Raw genomic sequence first — 15,206 nt, 5'->3', positions numbered from 1 at the left:
TCTTGAATAAAGTCATTCTCACCATCTTTAACGAGTGTCTTGAAAATTTTTTCTTTAACAGAGACATCATGTGCTTTCTGGTATATTGAACTGAGAAAACACAACATCAACTCAGCAGTAATGCATAATCCTGAGGAAACATCAGATAAATGTAAACAGATAACCACAGTGACCTTTATTGTTCAAAAATGTCCATGTCATAAAAGACAAAAGAAGGCTAAGAAGCTGTTTCAGGTCAAAGGAGACTAAGAGACATGAAAACTAAATTCAGGGCATGATCCTGTTTTGGATCCTGGAACAGAATGAAAGTCGTTATGAAGGAGGTGATTGGGACAAGTTGCAAGATTTGAATAAGGACTGTAGATTAGAGAAAGCAAAATGGCAAAAGGTTATTAGTTTCTGAATCTGGAAGAAAGGTAAGCAAGAGTTCTTTGCATTATTCTGCAAACCTTTTTACCTCCAGCCTCCAGCCCCAGTGAGGGAGGAGGGCCAATGATTACAGGCTTTTTGATTTATTTTTGGGACAGAGAGAGACAGAGCATGAACGGGGGAGGGGCAGAGAGAGAGGGAGACACAGAACCGGAAACAGACTCCAGGCTCCGAGCCATCAGCCTAGAGCCTGACGCGGGGCTCGAACTCACGGACCGCGAGATCGTGACCTGGCTGAAGTCGGACGCTTAACCGACTGCGCCACCCAGGCGCCCCAGATTACAGGCTTTTTGAAGGAGGTACTACCACTCAGCTCAGTCCAGCATGCTGCCATGCATGTACTTCCAAATCCCAGTGTTTGCCCCAGGCCATATGGATGTAAAAGAGCCCTGAAGGGAGCCTAGATGCCCCCTTCTTTGATCTTTTCTTTGAACTTAACCCTTAGAAGCTTATAACTCATAAAACATCTCTGCTGCCAGGGACCTTGCTGTTCACCTGGTCCAATGCCCTCAATTTACATTATGCTGGGAATCCAAGGCCAGAGAGGAGGAGTGACTCACCCAAGGTTATACAGTAGGTGGGAATCCAGAACTCCTAGATCTCAGTAGGGCTTGGTCTACCAAATCTGGTCCTGACAGCCTCCTCCTGATCTTGCCCCAGCCTTACCTGACCTTGGTATATGGTCTGGAACCCTTCACTCAGTAAACCCTGACTGATCAATTTTAAGCCTTAACCCACCCCCCAAAAGAGTAACTCACATTCTACTGAAGGAATAATCCTAATAAATTCACACACATAACTGAGAACTTACTGTGTGCAAGTACTGTGCTAAAGCCCCAAACGGAAACTATCAACTCATCTAATTTAATCCTCACAAAACTTTGATGTCTATATAATTATTTTTTTCCATTTAGAGATGAGGAAACTGAGGCCTATAGAGGTCAACAACTTACCTGAGGTCACACGTGGAGAATGCACCTGGGAAATCTGGCTGTACCTTAACTTCTAGGCCAAACTGCCTCTTCATACCTTAGACACACTCAACAGAATGTGAGGACAATTTTTTGAACAGCTACTATGTGCCGAACCCTGGACTAGACACTATGGGCTCATGAATTGAGCCCCGCTGGAGAGGTGTGTGGAGGCTTGGTCGTCTGCACTGTTGGGAAGTTGAGGGAGGCTTCTTGAAAGAGGTATCTTGAGAAGACTTTGAAGGATGTCTTTGAAAGTCTCTCTGAGAAAGACCCTGTGTCCGAAGGATTTATAGGATCCTAACATGTAACGATGGGAAGGAGGTGTTTCAGGATGAACTGAGGAGGGTTCAGCATAAGTAACAGGGAGCAACAGGGTTTCAGCAGAGGGCAGGTTATGACCAGGGAGCAATTGAATCTTGGGCTTGAAAGCTAAGTGGAAGCCATACTGTGGAAGACTTTAATGACAAAGTAAGGAGTTTGGGAGAGCCATTGAGATCTTTGAGCAGAAGCATAGGCCAAGTTGATGTTATTAAAAGATCTGGCCAGTGCTTGGAGGAGCACCTGGTTGGGACTCCATGAGCCTCAGCCAGCAGCTTCCATGACCTCTATATTGATGTAATAGCACAGCCGAGCACCAGAACTGAGTCCCTAGGCCATTTGCTTGAGCTTACAGCCTATGGAATTCAGTTCTCAGAGCCAGGTGGCCAACGTTCTCTCAGCCTTGATTCTGCCCTCCTGTGCTCTCTTCTGTGTATTTCCCCCATTCCCAGGGTGGGCCAGATGAGGAACCTGGGTCCTATCCTAGAGAGGGTCTGAGCTTAGAGCTGAAAATAGGGCTCACAGCCAGGGAAAGGGGCAAGCGTTTTCTGAATTCCAAAAGGATTGTTACAGGATATGAGGAGAGGAGAGGTTGAGGGCCATGGCAGGGATTCCATGAGTACTATGGAGTCATTTCTTGCCAGATGTGCTCCTGGCGGGACCAGATGTGGAGATGTACTCCAGGAGGAGTCAGGGCTGTGGGAAGACCCAGAATATATATACTGAGAAGGACATCTCTCTGGAGACTGAGGGGCTTCCTGAGCCAAAGGGTACCCCTAAAACATGGATCCTGAAGATAGGAGCCCAGAAGTTCCAGCTCCCTGAAAATTTCCCCACCACAAATGAAGATCTGAGATACCTGGCATAGATAGGGGAGTGGAAAAGAAACCTTTCCCTGAAACACACTCTTATTTCTGGAGAGTTAAACAGAAGGCTAGGTGCTATTCCCACTCACCAGGCAGAGCTGTAGCCTATCCCTAGAGAGGGAAAGTCAAGCATGCAAGCTCAGGAGCCACCCTACCCCCACCCTGCTTGTGTTGTGAGTCAGGGCCCACACTTACCAATGAAGCTTCCTCTCCTGTTCCTGGGGCTGGATCTGCAGTGATGCTCTTAGAGAATGCTCCTTAAATAGGGCCCCCTCCCTGCCCTAGCCAACTCCCACCCCCGCCCCATCCTGGCTCTTCTGAGAAAGGAGGAAGGTGTGGGAGGGCTGGGCACCTTGCCCAGAGAGCCCTTTCTGACCTCCAGCAAGAGCGGGGACCCCCTTTTCCCCCCATCCTTTTGAAGTGTCCCCTTCCTCACCTCAGTCTCTGACTTTGTCCCTCCTACCCCTTGAGACCAGCCAGCTGGGCTTTTATCTCTGCTCTGAATGTCTAGGAAATCTGCCCTTCATGCCTAATTCAAGCCCAATTCCTCATTCTGAGGTTGGATGATGGGGAATTGATGTTCTAGGGGAAGCTTCAGCATAGGCTTCTAACTTTTCCCTTCAGCTGAGGGGACCTAGGTCTCCAAACACCAGCTGCAAAATTCACTTGAGGGAGTGGGAAGAGAGGAGTCATCATGTCACCTTCTTTCACCTTATGTGGCTTCCGGCAGCACCCAAAGGGCAGGTGGAAGTCTGTTCCTATCTTGGGGATGGAGAGACTAAGACCTGAGGGGACAAAAAAATGAGGGGCTTAAGGTCCAGCCAGCTATGGAATGCCAAGCAGGACACATGTTCCCCAGAGCCCCTATTTTACAGTTCGTGTGTGTTGTGTCTGTAGTGGTCCCTCTCCTCAGCCCATCCTCTATCCTCTGACCCCAGAACCAAACCCCTGCTGCACAGAGTCAGGACGCTTCAGAATAGGAGCTAGTAATCAAGGGGCTCCCCCTAAGAGGTCTTTCCCATCATCCTTCTCCCAAAGCTCAGGAAGTTCTTTCTGATATCTAGCTACATCCAACTGCCATCCAAGAAACACGCCGAGGGGAGGGGGACGAAAGGCATTGGGATGGCTGCAGGGATCTTGGGCTAGAACTAGGCACAGCTCTACTAAGGAAACGTTAAAGTTCCCGTAATGGGGGTGGTAGGGAGAGAAGAGTCATCTGCATTGTGCAATGCTGGGGGGGGGGGGGGGGCGGGGGAGGGTGGGGCTGGGGGAAGGGAGGGATGGCCAAATCTTTAAAGGGCTGGCAGAGGCCTGAAGCTGATGTAGCTAACCTTCACCCCTTCCCAGGGGCTAGCCTAGCTCAAGTTCAAACCGGCTGTCACCCCACCCCTCATTAACCCTAGCAGCGCCAGGCTGGCAGCGGCAGTGTTTTTATGGGAGAAGCAGACGCCAAATGTGCTCCTTCCTCCCTCCCCTTTGCTGCTCTGTCTTCCCAGCAGTGATTGTCTAGCTTTTTGAGGCCAGAGGATCCTGGTGGGGGGAGGTGGGAGCCTACAGCGAGGGACAGAACTGAACGCTTCGATCCTTAGTCCTTCTCCCTTGGGGGAGAAGAGTGGATAGGACTGTCTACCTTGGACTATGAGCTCCTGAGGGCAGTGACAGTCTCTGAGTACCCCGCAACTTATGAGGGAACTAGCCGAAGGGGCTCATCCCTGTTGATTGGGGATGAACTAGCTCACCCTTGAAGGGAGCTCTTTCCTTCATGACCCATTGCGGGATTCCTGGGAAGGGATGGCTGCGGGCTTCCCCACAGGATAGCACCAGGAAGCTGAGGCAGCAGGAACAGAAAGAAGAAGGCGAGGCCTTGCTGGGTCCTGGAGTTCATTTGTCCTGTCCTAAATGAAAAGTCCTGTCAACATAGTCATGAAGGCCCTGAAAGTAGGCATGGCCTTTAGGCTGTCCTGGATCTGAGCTCAGGTCATCCTCACCCAGAGCACCTGCTCCCTGCTGCCCCCATCCAAACCAGGCTTCATGGTCCCAAGACCCAGACCCTGCAACCCACCCTAATTTGGGGGAATATATCGCTGTTAAGGGAACGCAAAGGGGACAGATATGGTGGGGAAGTAATCACCTAAGAGTTGATTGCATGACGGGGCTTGAACCTAGACTGGACCTAAAGGGGGAGAAACACTGGGATTTAGGAAGAACACCAGGTCTGGGTGTAAAAGGGGCCACCAGATCCAGTCAGGGAGCCAGGCCTGTGGAAGAACGGTAGGGATAAGGGGAGAGAAAAAGCTATAGGATTTGAGGGGACAGAATTTGGGGAAAGGAAAGTGTACGAGAAGACAACTGGGTGGGGTCTAAAGGTTCTAGGTGTTTGGCGCTGACAAGGAACTGGGCGGGGATACCGTCAGCCACTGAGACTCCACCCACTGGCGGGACCTCCACGCCTAATTTCTCCCAACCCGCAACAAAAATGGCCGCCGCGGGAGCCTGTCCAAAACCCTAAAACAAATGAAAACGGGAGCAGAAGCCCCGCCCAGTTACGGGCAATTGCCCTTCTCAAAAATGGCTACCGCGGCGCTTCTGGAAGGGAACCGCTCTGGGCCCCGCCTTTGATCTCGTTGGTGGGGCTGGGGGATGAGAGCAGTACCGCGCGGGACAAGTCGCCGGCGGCGCCCGACGGAGCAGGTGATTTCCCCTCCGGCCCCCGGCCCAGGGCTAGGAGAGTCGCGGAGAGCGCTGACCCAGGGTACCCGTCTTGTGTGTCCCCCCACGGTACTCCCTGGGGCCCGTCAGCCCCCCATCTCTGATTCTCGCCAAGGCCTGTATCAAGGCACATCCCAGCTTACTCAGGCCTCCCTAGTCTTGTGTCCCCAGGGCTGCAACCTCATTCCGGTGCCCTCGGGCCCACTATTCCGTACCCTTAGGGGTATCCCGCTAGCTTGTTTAGGGAGCTCCTGCTTCAGGGGTGGGCCGTCATCGCGGTTCCACTTCCTGTGCACCCCACTATCCCCGTTTGTGCGCCCGTCTGACTTTGGATACCCGAATCCCTTGTAGCCCTCAGTGTCCTTGGAGCCTCTAAGACTTGACTTGGGGGTCAGGGGACAATGATGTCCTCTGGAACCTGCATTATGGGACTAGGGCCTCAGGAGCTGGGCTTTTGAAGACCTCCATGCTAGACCCTCTGAGGGCCCACACTGGTTCCCAGGACTCCTCCCACATGGCCTTCTGCTCTCCCTCCACCTTGAGCACCTCCCCACCCCAAGGGAACAGCATAGTGCTCCTTCTCCCAGTCTCACTTGAAGTGGTCCAGAAGGTCTGTATGGAGCATCTGGAGAGTCCAGGCTTATGCCGGGTCCTGGGGCCACTCTCACGCCAGCCAGGGACAGGGAGGATGGGGCAGTCAGGGTTGGCTACAGAGAGGAAGTGAGTCCTGCAGAATGAGAGTAAGAGGAAAAGGCATTCTGAGTGGGGAGAACGGTGTGAGCAAAGATTCTGAGGGAGGCAAGAGGGCAAGCTAGGCAGGACAGGAGGATCAGAACATGGGCTGGGGCCACATCATTTACTTCATGAGAGATGGTATAGCGTAGCGTTAATAGTGAGGGTTCCGGAGCCAGAGTCCTTGGGTGCAAATGTGCCATTAACTTACTGTGTGACCTTGGACAAGTTACTTAACCTCTCAGTGTCTCCATTTCCTTGAGGGTAAAATGGGATAGTATAATACTTTTAGTATCTGTATTTTAGGGTCATTGTGAAAATTAGGTAAGTTAACACATGTAAAGTGCATACAGCAACCCTTGGCACAGTGTAAGCATTCAGGAATTGCTAACTATTACCATCATCAGAGGTATTTAAACAGGACTCATGACAAGATGATGATCGCATTTCATGGATGCTAATAATCCAGTGAGCCCTGATTTAAAGACCCCAGGAAATAATGGAGTTCTGCGGACTATATCTAGAATTCAAAAAGTCCCATGGAAATCATGTTCTTACCTGGGAGAAGCCTGGCTGCTTAGGCTGCAGCTTTCCCAACTCAGAGACTGTGGAGGAGAAATACTAGGAGAAACTCCTGGGCAGGAAAACAATGCTAAGGAAGGCTAGGGGGATGGAGAAGGGTGAAAGAAAGAAGTGGCAAGCTTTGAATGCTGGGTAAAGTTTGGGCAGCCCTGGAAGAGGAGAAGGGAGGTGTTGCCTTAGGAGATAAACCAGAGCAAAAGCTTAGGTGAGGAAGACTTTCTTTGGGACACAGTGAGGAGTTTCCCAGTAACAACTCCCTGGCCCTCAGACCTTGATTAGAAACCTGAAGTCATCAGACAGATCCTTTTTTCCCTAGAAACTAGACTTTCTTGCAGCACCCTTTGTCCCAGCAGAGATTGCCAAACAACTGACAGCAGCCAGGATTTGATGTAACTCGGGGTGGATATAGGTCTCTGTAGGGGGCTGACCCCTTGGGGGAACTGCATAATGGGATCTGGTACGCCTGGTGTGAGCAGTTCTGCTCCTCCCCAGGGCCCATGGTAGGGTCTGGAGCAAGGGTCGACATTCCTCTTGGTAGGCTAGAGCTTGTCAGTTCTGCTATCCAAAGTGAGCCCCGTGCTGTCACTGCAACACTGTGTTACTACTCAGGGGACCTGGGAACTGTGATCACAGATCGAAGCTCTGTCTCAACCCACTTGGAAGTCTTGATATCCTCTCGTTCCCTGGAATATACACTCAGCTAGGTGACCTGGATTTAAATCTTAAGTACCACAGTTCAGCCAAGTGATGTTGGGCCAATCATTAAACTCACTGAGCTTTAGTTCCTTTGTCTGTAAAGCGGGGAGTGACTGTTTGAGTGTCCTACTTCATGGGATACTCAGTGTACACTGATTAATAAGCCAGGAGTGGAGTCCCTGCCCTCATGAAACGACTGGAAGAAACATTAAACATTGCCCAGAGGATGATTTAATTATACCTATGAAAAGTCCTGCTAAATAAGGAAAAGTGTAATCTGCAGTGAGGGTGTATGATGGAGGGACCAAAGCAGTTCTACAGAGTCAGGGGAGCATCCCTTGAGGCAGGAATTTTTAAACTGAGACCCAATAGGTGAGAAGGTGTTGGACAAGTGAAAGGGTAGAGGTGGAAGGTTGCCCAGGCAGAGGAAACAGTTTGTGGAATGGCTCTTGCCGTGAAAGAGCTTGAATGTTGGCAAACTGAGAGAAAGCCAAGGTGGATGGGAGTGATCTGGGGAGGGTGTAGTGCATGATGAGGCTAGAGAGACTGTAGGCAGGGGTAAGGTCCTGAACTAAAGGCCACAAAAAAGAATCTGGGCTAATCAGAAGGGAGGTGGGGGGGTGGAGCACCTGGGTGGCTCAGCTGGTTAGGGATCCATTGGTTAAACTTCAAGCCTAGCATTGGGCTCTGCACTGATGGGGTGGAGCCTGCTTGAGATTCTCTTTCTCTCCTCTCTCTGCCTCTCCCCTGCTTGTGCTGTCTCTCTCTCCCCAAAATAAATAAATAAATAAATAAATAAATAAATAAATAAATAAATAGGAATTGGGAAGTCACTGAGAGATATTAAGCAGGAAAAACATGATTTTTTTTTTTTTTTAAACAGATCACACAATTGTGACCTTTGTAAAGAATAGGTTCTTGGAGGCGCCTGGGTGGCTCAGTCAGTTCAGCATCTGACTTTAGCTCAGGTCATGATCTCACAGTTTGTGAATTCAAGCCCTGCTTTGGGTGAGCCCCGCTTCTCTCTTTCCCTCTCTCTGCCCCTCATGGGATTCTCTCTCTCTCTCTCTCTCTCTGTCCCTCACTCACACACTTTCTCTCTCAAAAAAAAAAAAAAAGACAGAGAGAGAGAATAAGTTCTTGGTGGGGGGGGCTCTTGGGTGGCTTAGTCGGTTAAGCATTTGATTCTTGACTTTGGCTCAGGTCATGATTTCACGATTCATGAGATAGAGCACTGTGTTGGGTGCTGTGCTAACAGCACAGAGCCTGCTTGGAATTCTCTCTCTCCCTCTCTTTCTGCCTCTTCCCCCCTTGCATATGCTCACTCTCTCTCTCTCTCTCTTTAAAATGAATAAACTTAAAAAAAAAAAAAGAATAGGTTCTTGAGGAAAAGACAGTAGTGGGGGAAGGGTTAGGAAGCTCTGGCAGTGAAGACAAAAGGTGGAGCAGAAAGGGAGGAGGGATGGAGAGAAGCACACGTGTTAAGGTGACAGTCAGGCGTTGGTGCCTGGATGTGGGAAGGCAAGGGGTAGGATGGTACCAAGGACAATTCCCAGACTTGTGGCAAGAGTGGCTGGGTAGGTACATGGACATGTATTTACTGATGACAGCCTTGGAGGAGAAAAGGACTTGGGAGGATGTCAGTTTGGAACAGGTGAAGTCACTCACACGGAAGTGTCAGAGAAGTAGATATGCAAATATGTAGCTCAGAGGGGGGACCTAGACTAAAGGATTGGCATTTGAGGATTGTGACATAGAGTGACATAGAGTTGGTTCATAAACATGTGGCCCAGACAAGGTCTTCCAGAAGGAGAGGGTGCAGAGTGAGGAGGGACGAGGAGCAGCTTTGAGCCTGAGCTTTCCTGCCAGTAGAAGAGAGGGGGACAGAGAAGGGAGCCTGGGACGAAATGGCCAGAGAGGTAGAAGAGAAGCAGGAGAGTGTGATGCCTCAGAAACTAACAGTGACACTGCTTGAAAGGGCAAGTATTAGGTGAAGCCATAAGAAATTGCCTTTCCTTCTTTCCTTCCTTTCCTTTCCTTCTTTCTGTTGACCAAAAACAAGCATACTGGCAAGCTTATAGGGTTCAACCTGAATAGACCCAAACTGAAAAAGTAACTCATGACCTTAGACTGAGAAATTTTTGTAGAGACGTTGTAGCAGAAGCCAGATGAACTGGGGAGAATGGATAGAAAGGACACTAATAAGGGAATAGAATCGACAGGATTGGTGATCAGCCGAGTACAGCAGGTAGAGTTGAGAGAGGGTGAAAGCAAGGGTAATTTCCAAGTTTCAGGTTTGGCAGCTGAGTGAGTGAATGGTTGGGTCAGCCAATGAAGTAGGAGGGGGATGTACACTAATCGTGAAAATATTGTTGAGTGTGGGGTAGATGGAATGTGAGGTATCTCTGAGACTTCAGAATGGGATGATGAGCTGACAGTTGGACGTGTTCCTGACTCCTACATATGGACTTTGGGGGAGTCAAAATCATGTAGGTGGAAATGAACTCAGTCAGTCAGTGTTTATGGAGCATCTACTAAGTGCTGGGGTTACATCAGTGAATAAGACGAAGTCCTCCTGTACCTTGGAGCTTATTACATTATATCAGGGAGGTCAGACAATAGGCAAACATAAAACAACATTAAGCTGTAGTAAATGCCATATAGAAAATAAAGCAGGGTGAGGGATTAGGGGGTATGAGGAATACCTATTTTTGGTAGGTTAGTCAGGGAAGGTCTGTCTCAGAGGGCAACATTTGACCAGAGCTCCAGAGGAGGTGAGGGGGTGGGTATATGAAGGAGACAGGTAGGAAGAAACTGGACAAATTTGAGGACTAGCAAGGAGGCTGGTGGGGCAGGAGTGGAGTGAGTGGTGAGGTTGGAGAGGCAGGCAAAGGCCAGACCTTGTAGGGTTTTACAGGCTTTGGGAAGGAAAATGGAAAGGCCTTTGTAGATAGCCTTTTGTGCAGGAAGAGAGAATTCCTCAAAGACTTCCCCTTCTATCAGAGCCTTGTAGCCAGAAAAGCCCCTTTGTGCGGAGGGTGGGTGGGCCATTCTGGGTGGGGGAAGGCTGTGCTTGGTCCTGGGGCCTGCTCTTTGGGGGGCTGGACAATGGGCCCCTTGTGGTTAGACTTGAGAGCCAAGTGGCCCCCTCAATGATGGGATTCCTCAGCCAGGAGGCATGTGACCCCAAGACCTTGGCTTCTTGCCTGAGGGTCTGGGCCTGCTGCTGGGGAATGGGGTGGCGAGATGGGGAGAGGTTGGGGGAAGGGTGAGGGAAACCGCTTGGGAGGCCTTCTCCTACGGCAGTGCCCTGTCCTGTCTCAGGCTGAAGGAGGTAGAGAGATGGGCAGGGAGGGGGTTGTGGCTCTGCTTGAGAGAGCGGGGGAGGGCTGGTGAGCTGGGAGTTATGGACAACAGTAACATATGGTTTCCACAGCAGGGCAGGAGGGAGGAGCTGGCCGCCCCTGGGCCTAGTGGGTAGGAGCAGGCAGAAGAGGCCCTGACAAACCTACATCTTCTGTCCCTTCAGAAGAGGAGAGAACATGGAGCTGGAGAGGATTGTCAGTGCAGCCCTCCTTGCCTTTGTCCAGACACACCTCCCCGAGGCTGATCTCAGGTAGAAGCAGCTTTCCCGGGAGGATCATGCTGGGGTCTGGGTTGGAGCTGCTGGGCAGTGCTCCGGGCCCCAGCCAATGGAAAGACTGGGATGGCAAGCACTCAGCTCTATTCCTGAGGTGGGGGAGGGCTGATTATGATTTGCTGGTATGGCCTTACATCTTAACCTGTCCCTGGCACCTTGTTGGACAGGTGGAAAACCAAAGCTCTGTAGGAGGATGGGATACTTTCTGGCTTCAAGACTTGAAGTCTGGCTCATAGACCCAGGGAAGCCAAGGGCTCGAGTCTCAGGCTAGGTGGGGGTGCTGGAGGTATCCCGTGTCCTACCTAGGACTTGTCCTGTCCCCTTCCTGCAGCGGCTTGGATGAGGTCATCTTCTCGTATGTGCTTGGGGTCCTGGAGGACCTGGGCCCCTCAGGGCCATCAGAGGAGAACTTCGATATGGAGGCCTTCACTGAGATGATGGAGGCCTATGTGCCTGGCTTTGCCCACATTCCAAGGTGGGATCTGGCTGGGGTGAAGAAGGGGTGGAGGGCTGGCTGATTGTGGAAGGTAGACAGGGGTGTCCTCTTACCACCCTCCTATCTTTTCAGGGGTACAATAGGGGACATGATGCAGAAGCTCTCAGGGCAGCTGAGCGGTGCCAGGAACAAAGGTGAGCTTGGGGATTGGGCACTTGGGAAATTCATAACCCCCATCCCCCAAAGCCCCGGCAAACCTGATGCTCTGCTTCCTTAAGAGAACCTGCAGCCACAGAGCTCTGAGGTCCAAGGTCAGATGCCCATCTCCCCAGAGCCCCTGCAGCGGCCTGAAAAGCTCAAAGAAGAAACTAGGGCTTCTCCTACTGCTGCTGGAGACACCCAGGAAGAGGTACTGGTAGGAGAGGGGACTGGTGAGGGAGTCAGGGGCCAGGAAAGAAGGAAGTACTGCCTCTGGTCAACATCTATGCCCACAGGCAGCCAGTGCCGAGGAGGAGCTGCTGCCAGGGGTGGATGTACTCCTGGAGGTGTTCCCTACATGCTCGGTGGAGCAGGCCCAGTGGGTGCTGGCCAAAGCTCGGGGAGACTTGGAAGAAGCTGTGCAGATGCTGGTAGAGGGGAAGGAAGAGGGGCCTCCAGCCTGGGATGGCCCCAACCAGGTATCCTCTGCTAGACCCCCGCTTCGACCCAAGTAGCCTTAGCTACATTCCACCTTAGTGTTAAGCCCCCACCCCTAGCCTATCCCTGCCTGCTTCTGCTGGTGCCCTAGGGTTTAGATGAAGCTTCCCTTCTCTGCAGGACCTGCCCAGGCGCCTCAGAGGCCCCCAAAAGGATGAACTGAAGTCCTTCATCCTACAGAAGTGAGTCTGGGCTGGGCTGGGCTAGGCCCTGAGAGGGTCATCCCAGGGTGGCAGGAGCTTCACCCAGCCAGTTTTTGGCAGGTACATGATGGTGGATAGCGCAGAGGATCAGAAGATTCACCGGCCCATGGCTCCCAGGGAGGTAAGAGAGTTTATGGCTGCTAGAGGTGTGAAGTGGGTGGGACTCTCTCCTGGCTTCTGCTCCTCACTCCCCAATTGCCTCCCAGGCCCCCAAGAAGCTGATCCGATACATCGACAACCAGATAGTAAGCACCAAAGGGGAGCGATTCAAAGATGTGCGGAACCCTGAGGCCGAGGAGATGAAGGCCACATACATCAACCTCAAGCCAGCCAGAAAGTACCGCTTCCACTGAGGCATTCGCCAGACTCTGCTGGAGCCTTCTTGGCTCAGATCCCAGAGGGATGCAGGAGCCCTACACCCCCACACAGGGCCCACCCTAACTCCTGTCCCCCTTCTCTACCCTGCTCTCTACTTCCTTGCCCCACTATGTTGACCTCCTCTTGGAGCTGCCCACGGGCACAGTAAAGGTGGCCCCAGGAAGATGTGAGTGCATTCTGGTCATTTCTGCCTCAGCTGGGGTGCCGGGGTACTGTGTCTGTCTGACCTTCTCTCCCAACTTCACATCCCTTATCTCCAACACGGCAGCAGCGCCAGGCAAGAGGGGGTAAAAAGCTCTTTATTTGAAGCTCCAGGGTGGGGCAGGGCATCCGCCTCTAGCCAGAGGCCTCCACAGTCCAGTTTCCCTACAGTTCATAGTCAGGCCCCCGCCACACAGTCCAGCTGTGACCCATCGGCAGGCAGGTCAGACCTGCAGGTTGACAAAGGGTGCAAAACCAGCCATGTCCTGCAGGAGCACCAGGGCCTGATGCAGCGGCGGCTCCACGTCGATGTCCACGCCGCGCTTCCGCAGGCGGCTCAGGCTGGGCTCGGCCACATGGTGGCAGTGCCGCACCCGCAGCGAGCGCAACGCCGGGCAGTACTCGGCCAAGGTCCTGGGGGAGGAGCTGGGTGAGGCTAGGGGCCAGAAGCTGTTTCGCCCACGGTGGGGGAGCCAGCGAAGCCCCTGCCTCCTTCAAACTCAGAGCATACTTTTTCCCTCCATAAACCTGGATGGGGCGGGGGGGGGGGGTGGTTATGAGGGTGTCTGGATGGGGTCATACACCAATGTCTCCAGTGAACTCGGGACTTCCTCCTATCTCTTAAAGGGGGAACCTGCTCCTCAGCTCCGCCCAGGATTTCAAGGTTTTCCCCTTGTTGAAAAGAAGCCTGAGAGTCGACTGTCTGTGACAGCCGCTCATGCGTAAATACTGGCTCCAAAAAGTTTTTTAAACTATGGGTTCTCTGGCCTCGGCAATCCTAGAGATCTTTCCTGGTCTGAATGGGGGTGTCGTGGTAGCAGAAAAACCCAGAAACCACAGTTCTGCCTTTTGACAGCTGCACCCCGTCCCTAAACCAGAGACTAAAAAAGTGATTGCCCTCTTCCCATCCCACCAACCCAAGGCCCAGGCACCTGACGCCGTCGCTTCCGACGCGGAGGCAGCCGGTTAGATCTAGGTGCTCGAGTTCCGGGCAGTTCCGAGCCAACTCCTGGACGGCGGCATCCCCCACATTGGCGTTGACTGCCAGCGAGAGGCTGCGAAGGCCTGCGCCGCGCCTCTGCGCCAGGTATACGATGGCCTCATCCTTGAGCTGACGGCAGGCGGTGAGGTCCAGCTCCTCAAGGGCTGGACAGCGGTCGGCGAGGCCGCGCAGCGCCAGACCGTCTACCCAGTCACAGTGCGCAAGGGAAAGGCGCTGCAGGCGGGGGCAGCCCTCCGCCAGCGCCCCCAGCGCGCGGCGGCTCAGTTGCCCGCAGCCGGCTAGAGCCACGCTCCGCAGCTGCGGATTCCGCGTCAGCACCGGCACCAGATCCTCATCCGACAGCCATTCGTGACACGGTGCTAGGGCCAGCTCCTGCAGCCCCTCAGCGTCCCGCAGCAGCCAGGCCAATGCGGCCCGCGGGATCTGCGGACCCACCTGCGGGCAGGGAGGCACCTCGACTTTCAGCTGGTCCCGAGGGCGGGGCGGGCGCTGCCTCTCCGCCCCATTAGAGTTATTTCCCGGCAGCAACCTGCCTTCGGAGTTTGCCCCCTGACTCCCAGGAGAGACCCCACGTGCCCTCTGAGTTGATACCCGGTACTCGCCCTTTGAGAGTACTTCCCGAAGGGTGGGTCGCTTCCCGGGAGTTCTGGACGCGCAGGGGGTCGGGAAGGGTAGACAGCTGGGCTGGGGGCTGGGTTGGAGGCGGGGAGGGGGCGGTACCCGGACGGGGGCGGGGCTCTGGCCCCTGGCTCACCTGAGCGGCGTCGAAGCGGCGCAGGCCAGCCAGGTGCAGCTGCACTAGCGCCCGGAAGGCCCGGCTGACGCGCTGCAGCCGGAGCAGCTGGCGCAGCGGCACCCGGCTCAGGACGTGTGGGAGCAGCACGTCTTCCCAAGGCAGGTCCAGGAGCCTGCGGGTAAAGGGGCGTTGGCGGTGGCGTTCCCGGGCCGCTGTTACCTGCGAGTCCGCCTCTGTTATGCTTCTGCGCCCCGGCTCCTAAGAGCGACCCCCAAACCCGGCCCAGTTCAGCTCCCTTCCCCCAGGTCCTTCTTCCCTCTCTCGGCCCCTCCGGTGCTCGGTACCTGACGGCTCCGGGCTCTTGCTCCCCTCCGGACGGCTCCATCGGTGGCTCCATCGGCGGCCTATTGCGCGTGCGCACTAAGGTCCTCTCGCTTTGGCCTTGGAGCGGCCTCAGCGAACCCGCCTCTTCGGGCTGTAGAGACAGACCGATTCAATCGAGTGTGGTCTCACTGAGGATCCTATCTGAAAGCGTTCCGGATGGATATCAAAACTGAGGGCGGAGCCGACCGGTGGGGTAACATCAGACCTCGCCTTCTCGGCTACA

At 53.4% G+C, this 15,206-nt stretch overlaps 2 protein-coding genes across 4 annotated transcripts; one reads left to right on the top strand and one right to left on the bottom strand.

Moving 5' to 3' along the window:
• Positions 1–5,122: 5,122 nt before the first annotated feature.
• On the top strand, positions 5,123–12,822 carry CUEDC2 (CUE domain containing 2). Of its 3 annotated transcripts, none has more exons than XM_058697603.1 (9): positions 5,123–5,278; positions 10,836–10,922; positions 11,278–11,421; positions 11,515–11,576; positions 11,661–11,791; positions 11,877–12,059; positions 12,199–12,260; positions 12,342–12,402; positions 12,488–12,822. In XM_058697603.1, exons 2-9 carry the CDS (start codon positions 10,849–10,851, stop codon positions 12,632–12,634), a joined length of 864 nt encoding a protein of 287 aa, XP_058553586.1. In that variant the 5' UTR covers positions 5,123–5,278; positions 10,836–10,848; the 3' UTR covers positions 12,635–12,822. The 3 variants fall into 3 exon arrangements, with proteins under 3 accessions (XP_058553586.1, XP_058553588.1, XP_058553587.1); XM_058697605.1 differs by having other exon boundaries at positions 5,144–5,278; positions 10,839–10,922; XM_058697604.1 differs by lacking the exon at positions 5,123–5,278 and adding an exon at positions 5,315–5,339.
• Positions 12,823–12,942: 120 nt separating this feature from the next.
• FBXL15 (F-box and leucine rich repeat protein 15) lies at positions 12,943–15,051 on the bottom strand. Its single transcript, XM_058697602.1, has 4 exons — positions 14,944–15,051; positions 14,618–14,771; positions 13,793–14,298; positions 12,943–13,274 (listed from the first exon to the last, which is right to left on the bottom strand). Exons 1-4 carry the CDS (start codon positions 14,994–14,996, stop codon positions 13,085–13,087), a joined length of 903 nt encoding a protein of 300 aa, XP_058553585.1. The 5' UTR covers positions 14,997–15,051; the 3' UTR covers positions 12,943–13,084.
• Positions 15,052–15,206: the final 155 nt, after the last annotated feature.

This window comes from Neofelis nebulosa, chromosome 13, assembly GCF_028018385.1.
Source record: "Neofelis nebulosa isolate mNeoNeb1 chromosome 13, mNeoNeb1.pri, whole genome shotgun sequence".
NCBI lineage: Eukaryota > Metazoa > Chordata > Mammalia > Carnivora > Felidae > Neofelis > Neofelis nebulosa.
The sequence above is the reverse complement of the archived record's forward strand: the minus strand, read 5'-3'. Positions and strand labels throughout refer to the sequence as shown.

Coding starts and splice junctions, on each gene's coding strand:
- FBXL15 (XM_058697602.1), bottom strand. CDS start 14,996: ATGGAGCCACCGATGGAGCCGTCCGGAGGGGAGCAAGAGCCCGGAGCC. Junction 14,772..14,943: donor CAAGAGCCCGGAGCCGTCAG/GTACCGAGCACC, acceptor CTTTACCCGCAG/GCTCCTGGACCTGCCTTGGG. Junction 14,299..14,617: donor GCCGCTTCGACGCCGCTCAG/GTGAGCCAGGGG, acceptor CCCTGCCCGCAG/GTGGGTCCGCAGATCCCGCG.
- CUEDC2 (XM_058697603.1), top strand. CDS start 10,849: ATGGAGCTGGAGAGGATTGTCAGTGCAGCCCTCCTTGCCTTTGTCCAG. Junction 12,060..12,198: donor CCTGGGATGGCCCCAACCAG/GTATCCTCTGCT, acceptor CCTTCTCTGCAG/GACCTGCCCAGGCGCCTCAG. Junction 12,403..12,487: donor GGCCCATGGCTCCCAGGGAG/GTAAGAGAGTTT, acceptor ATTGCCTCCCAG/GCCCCCAAGAAGCTGATCCG.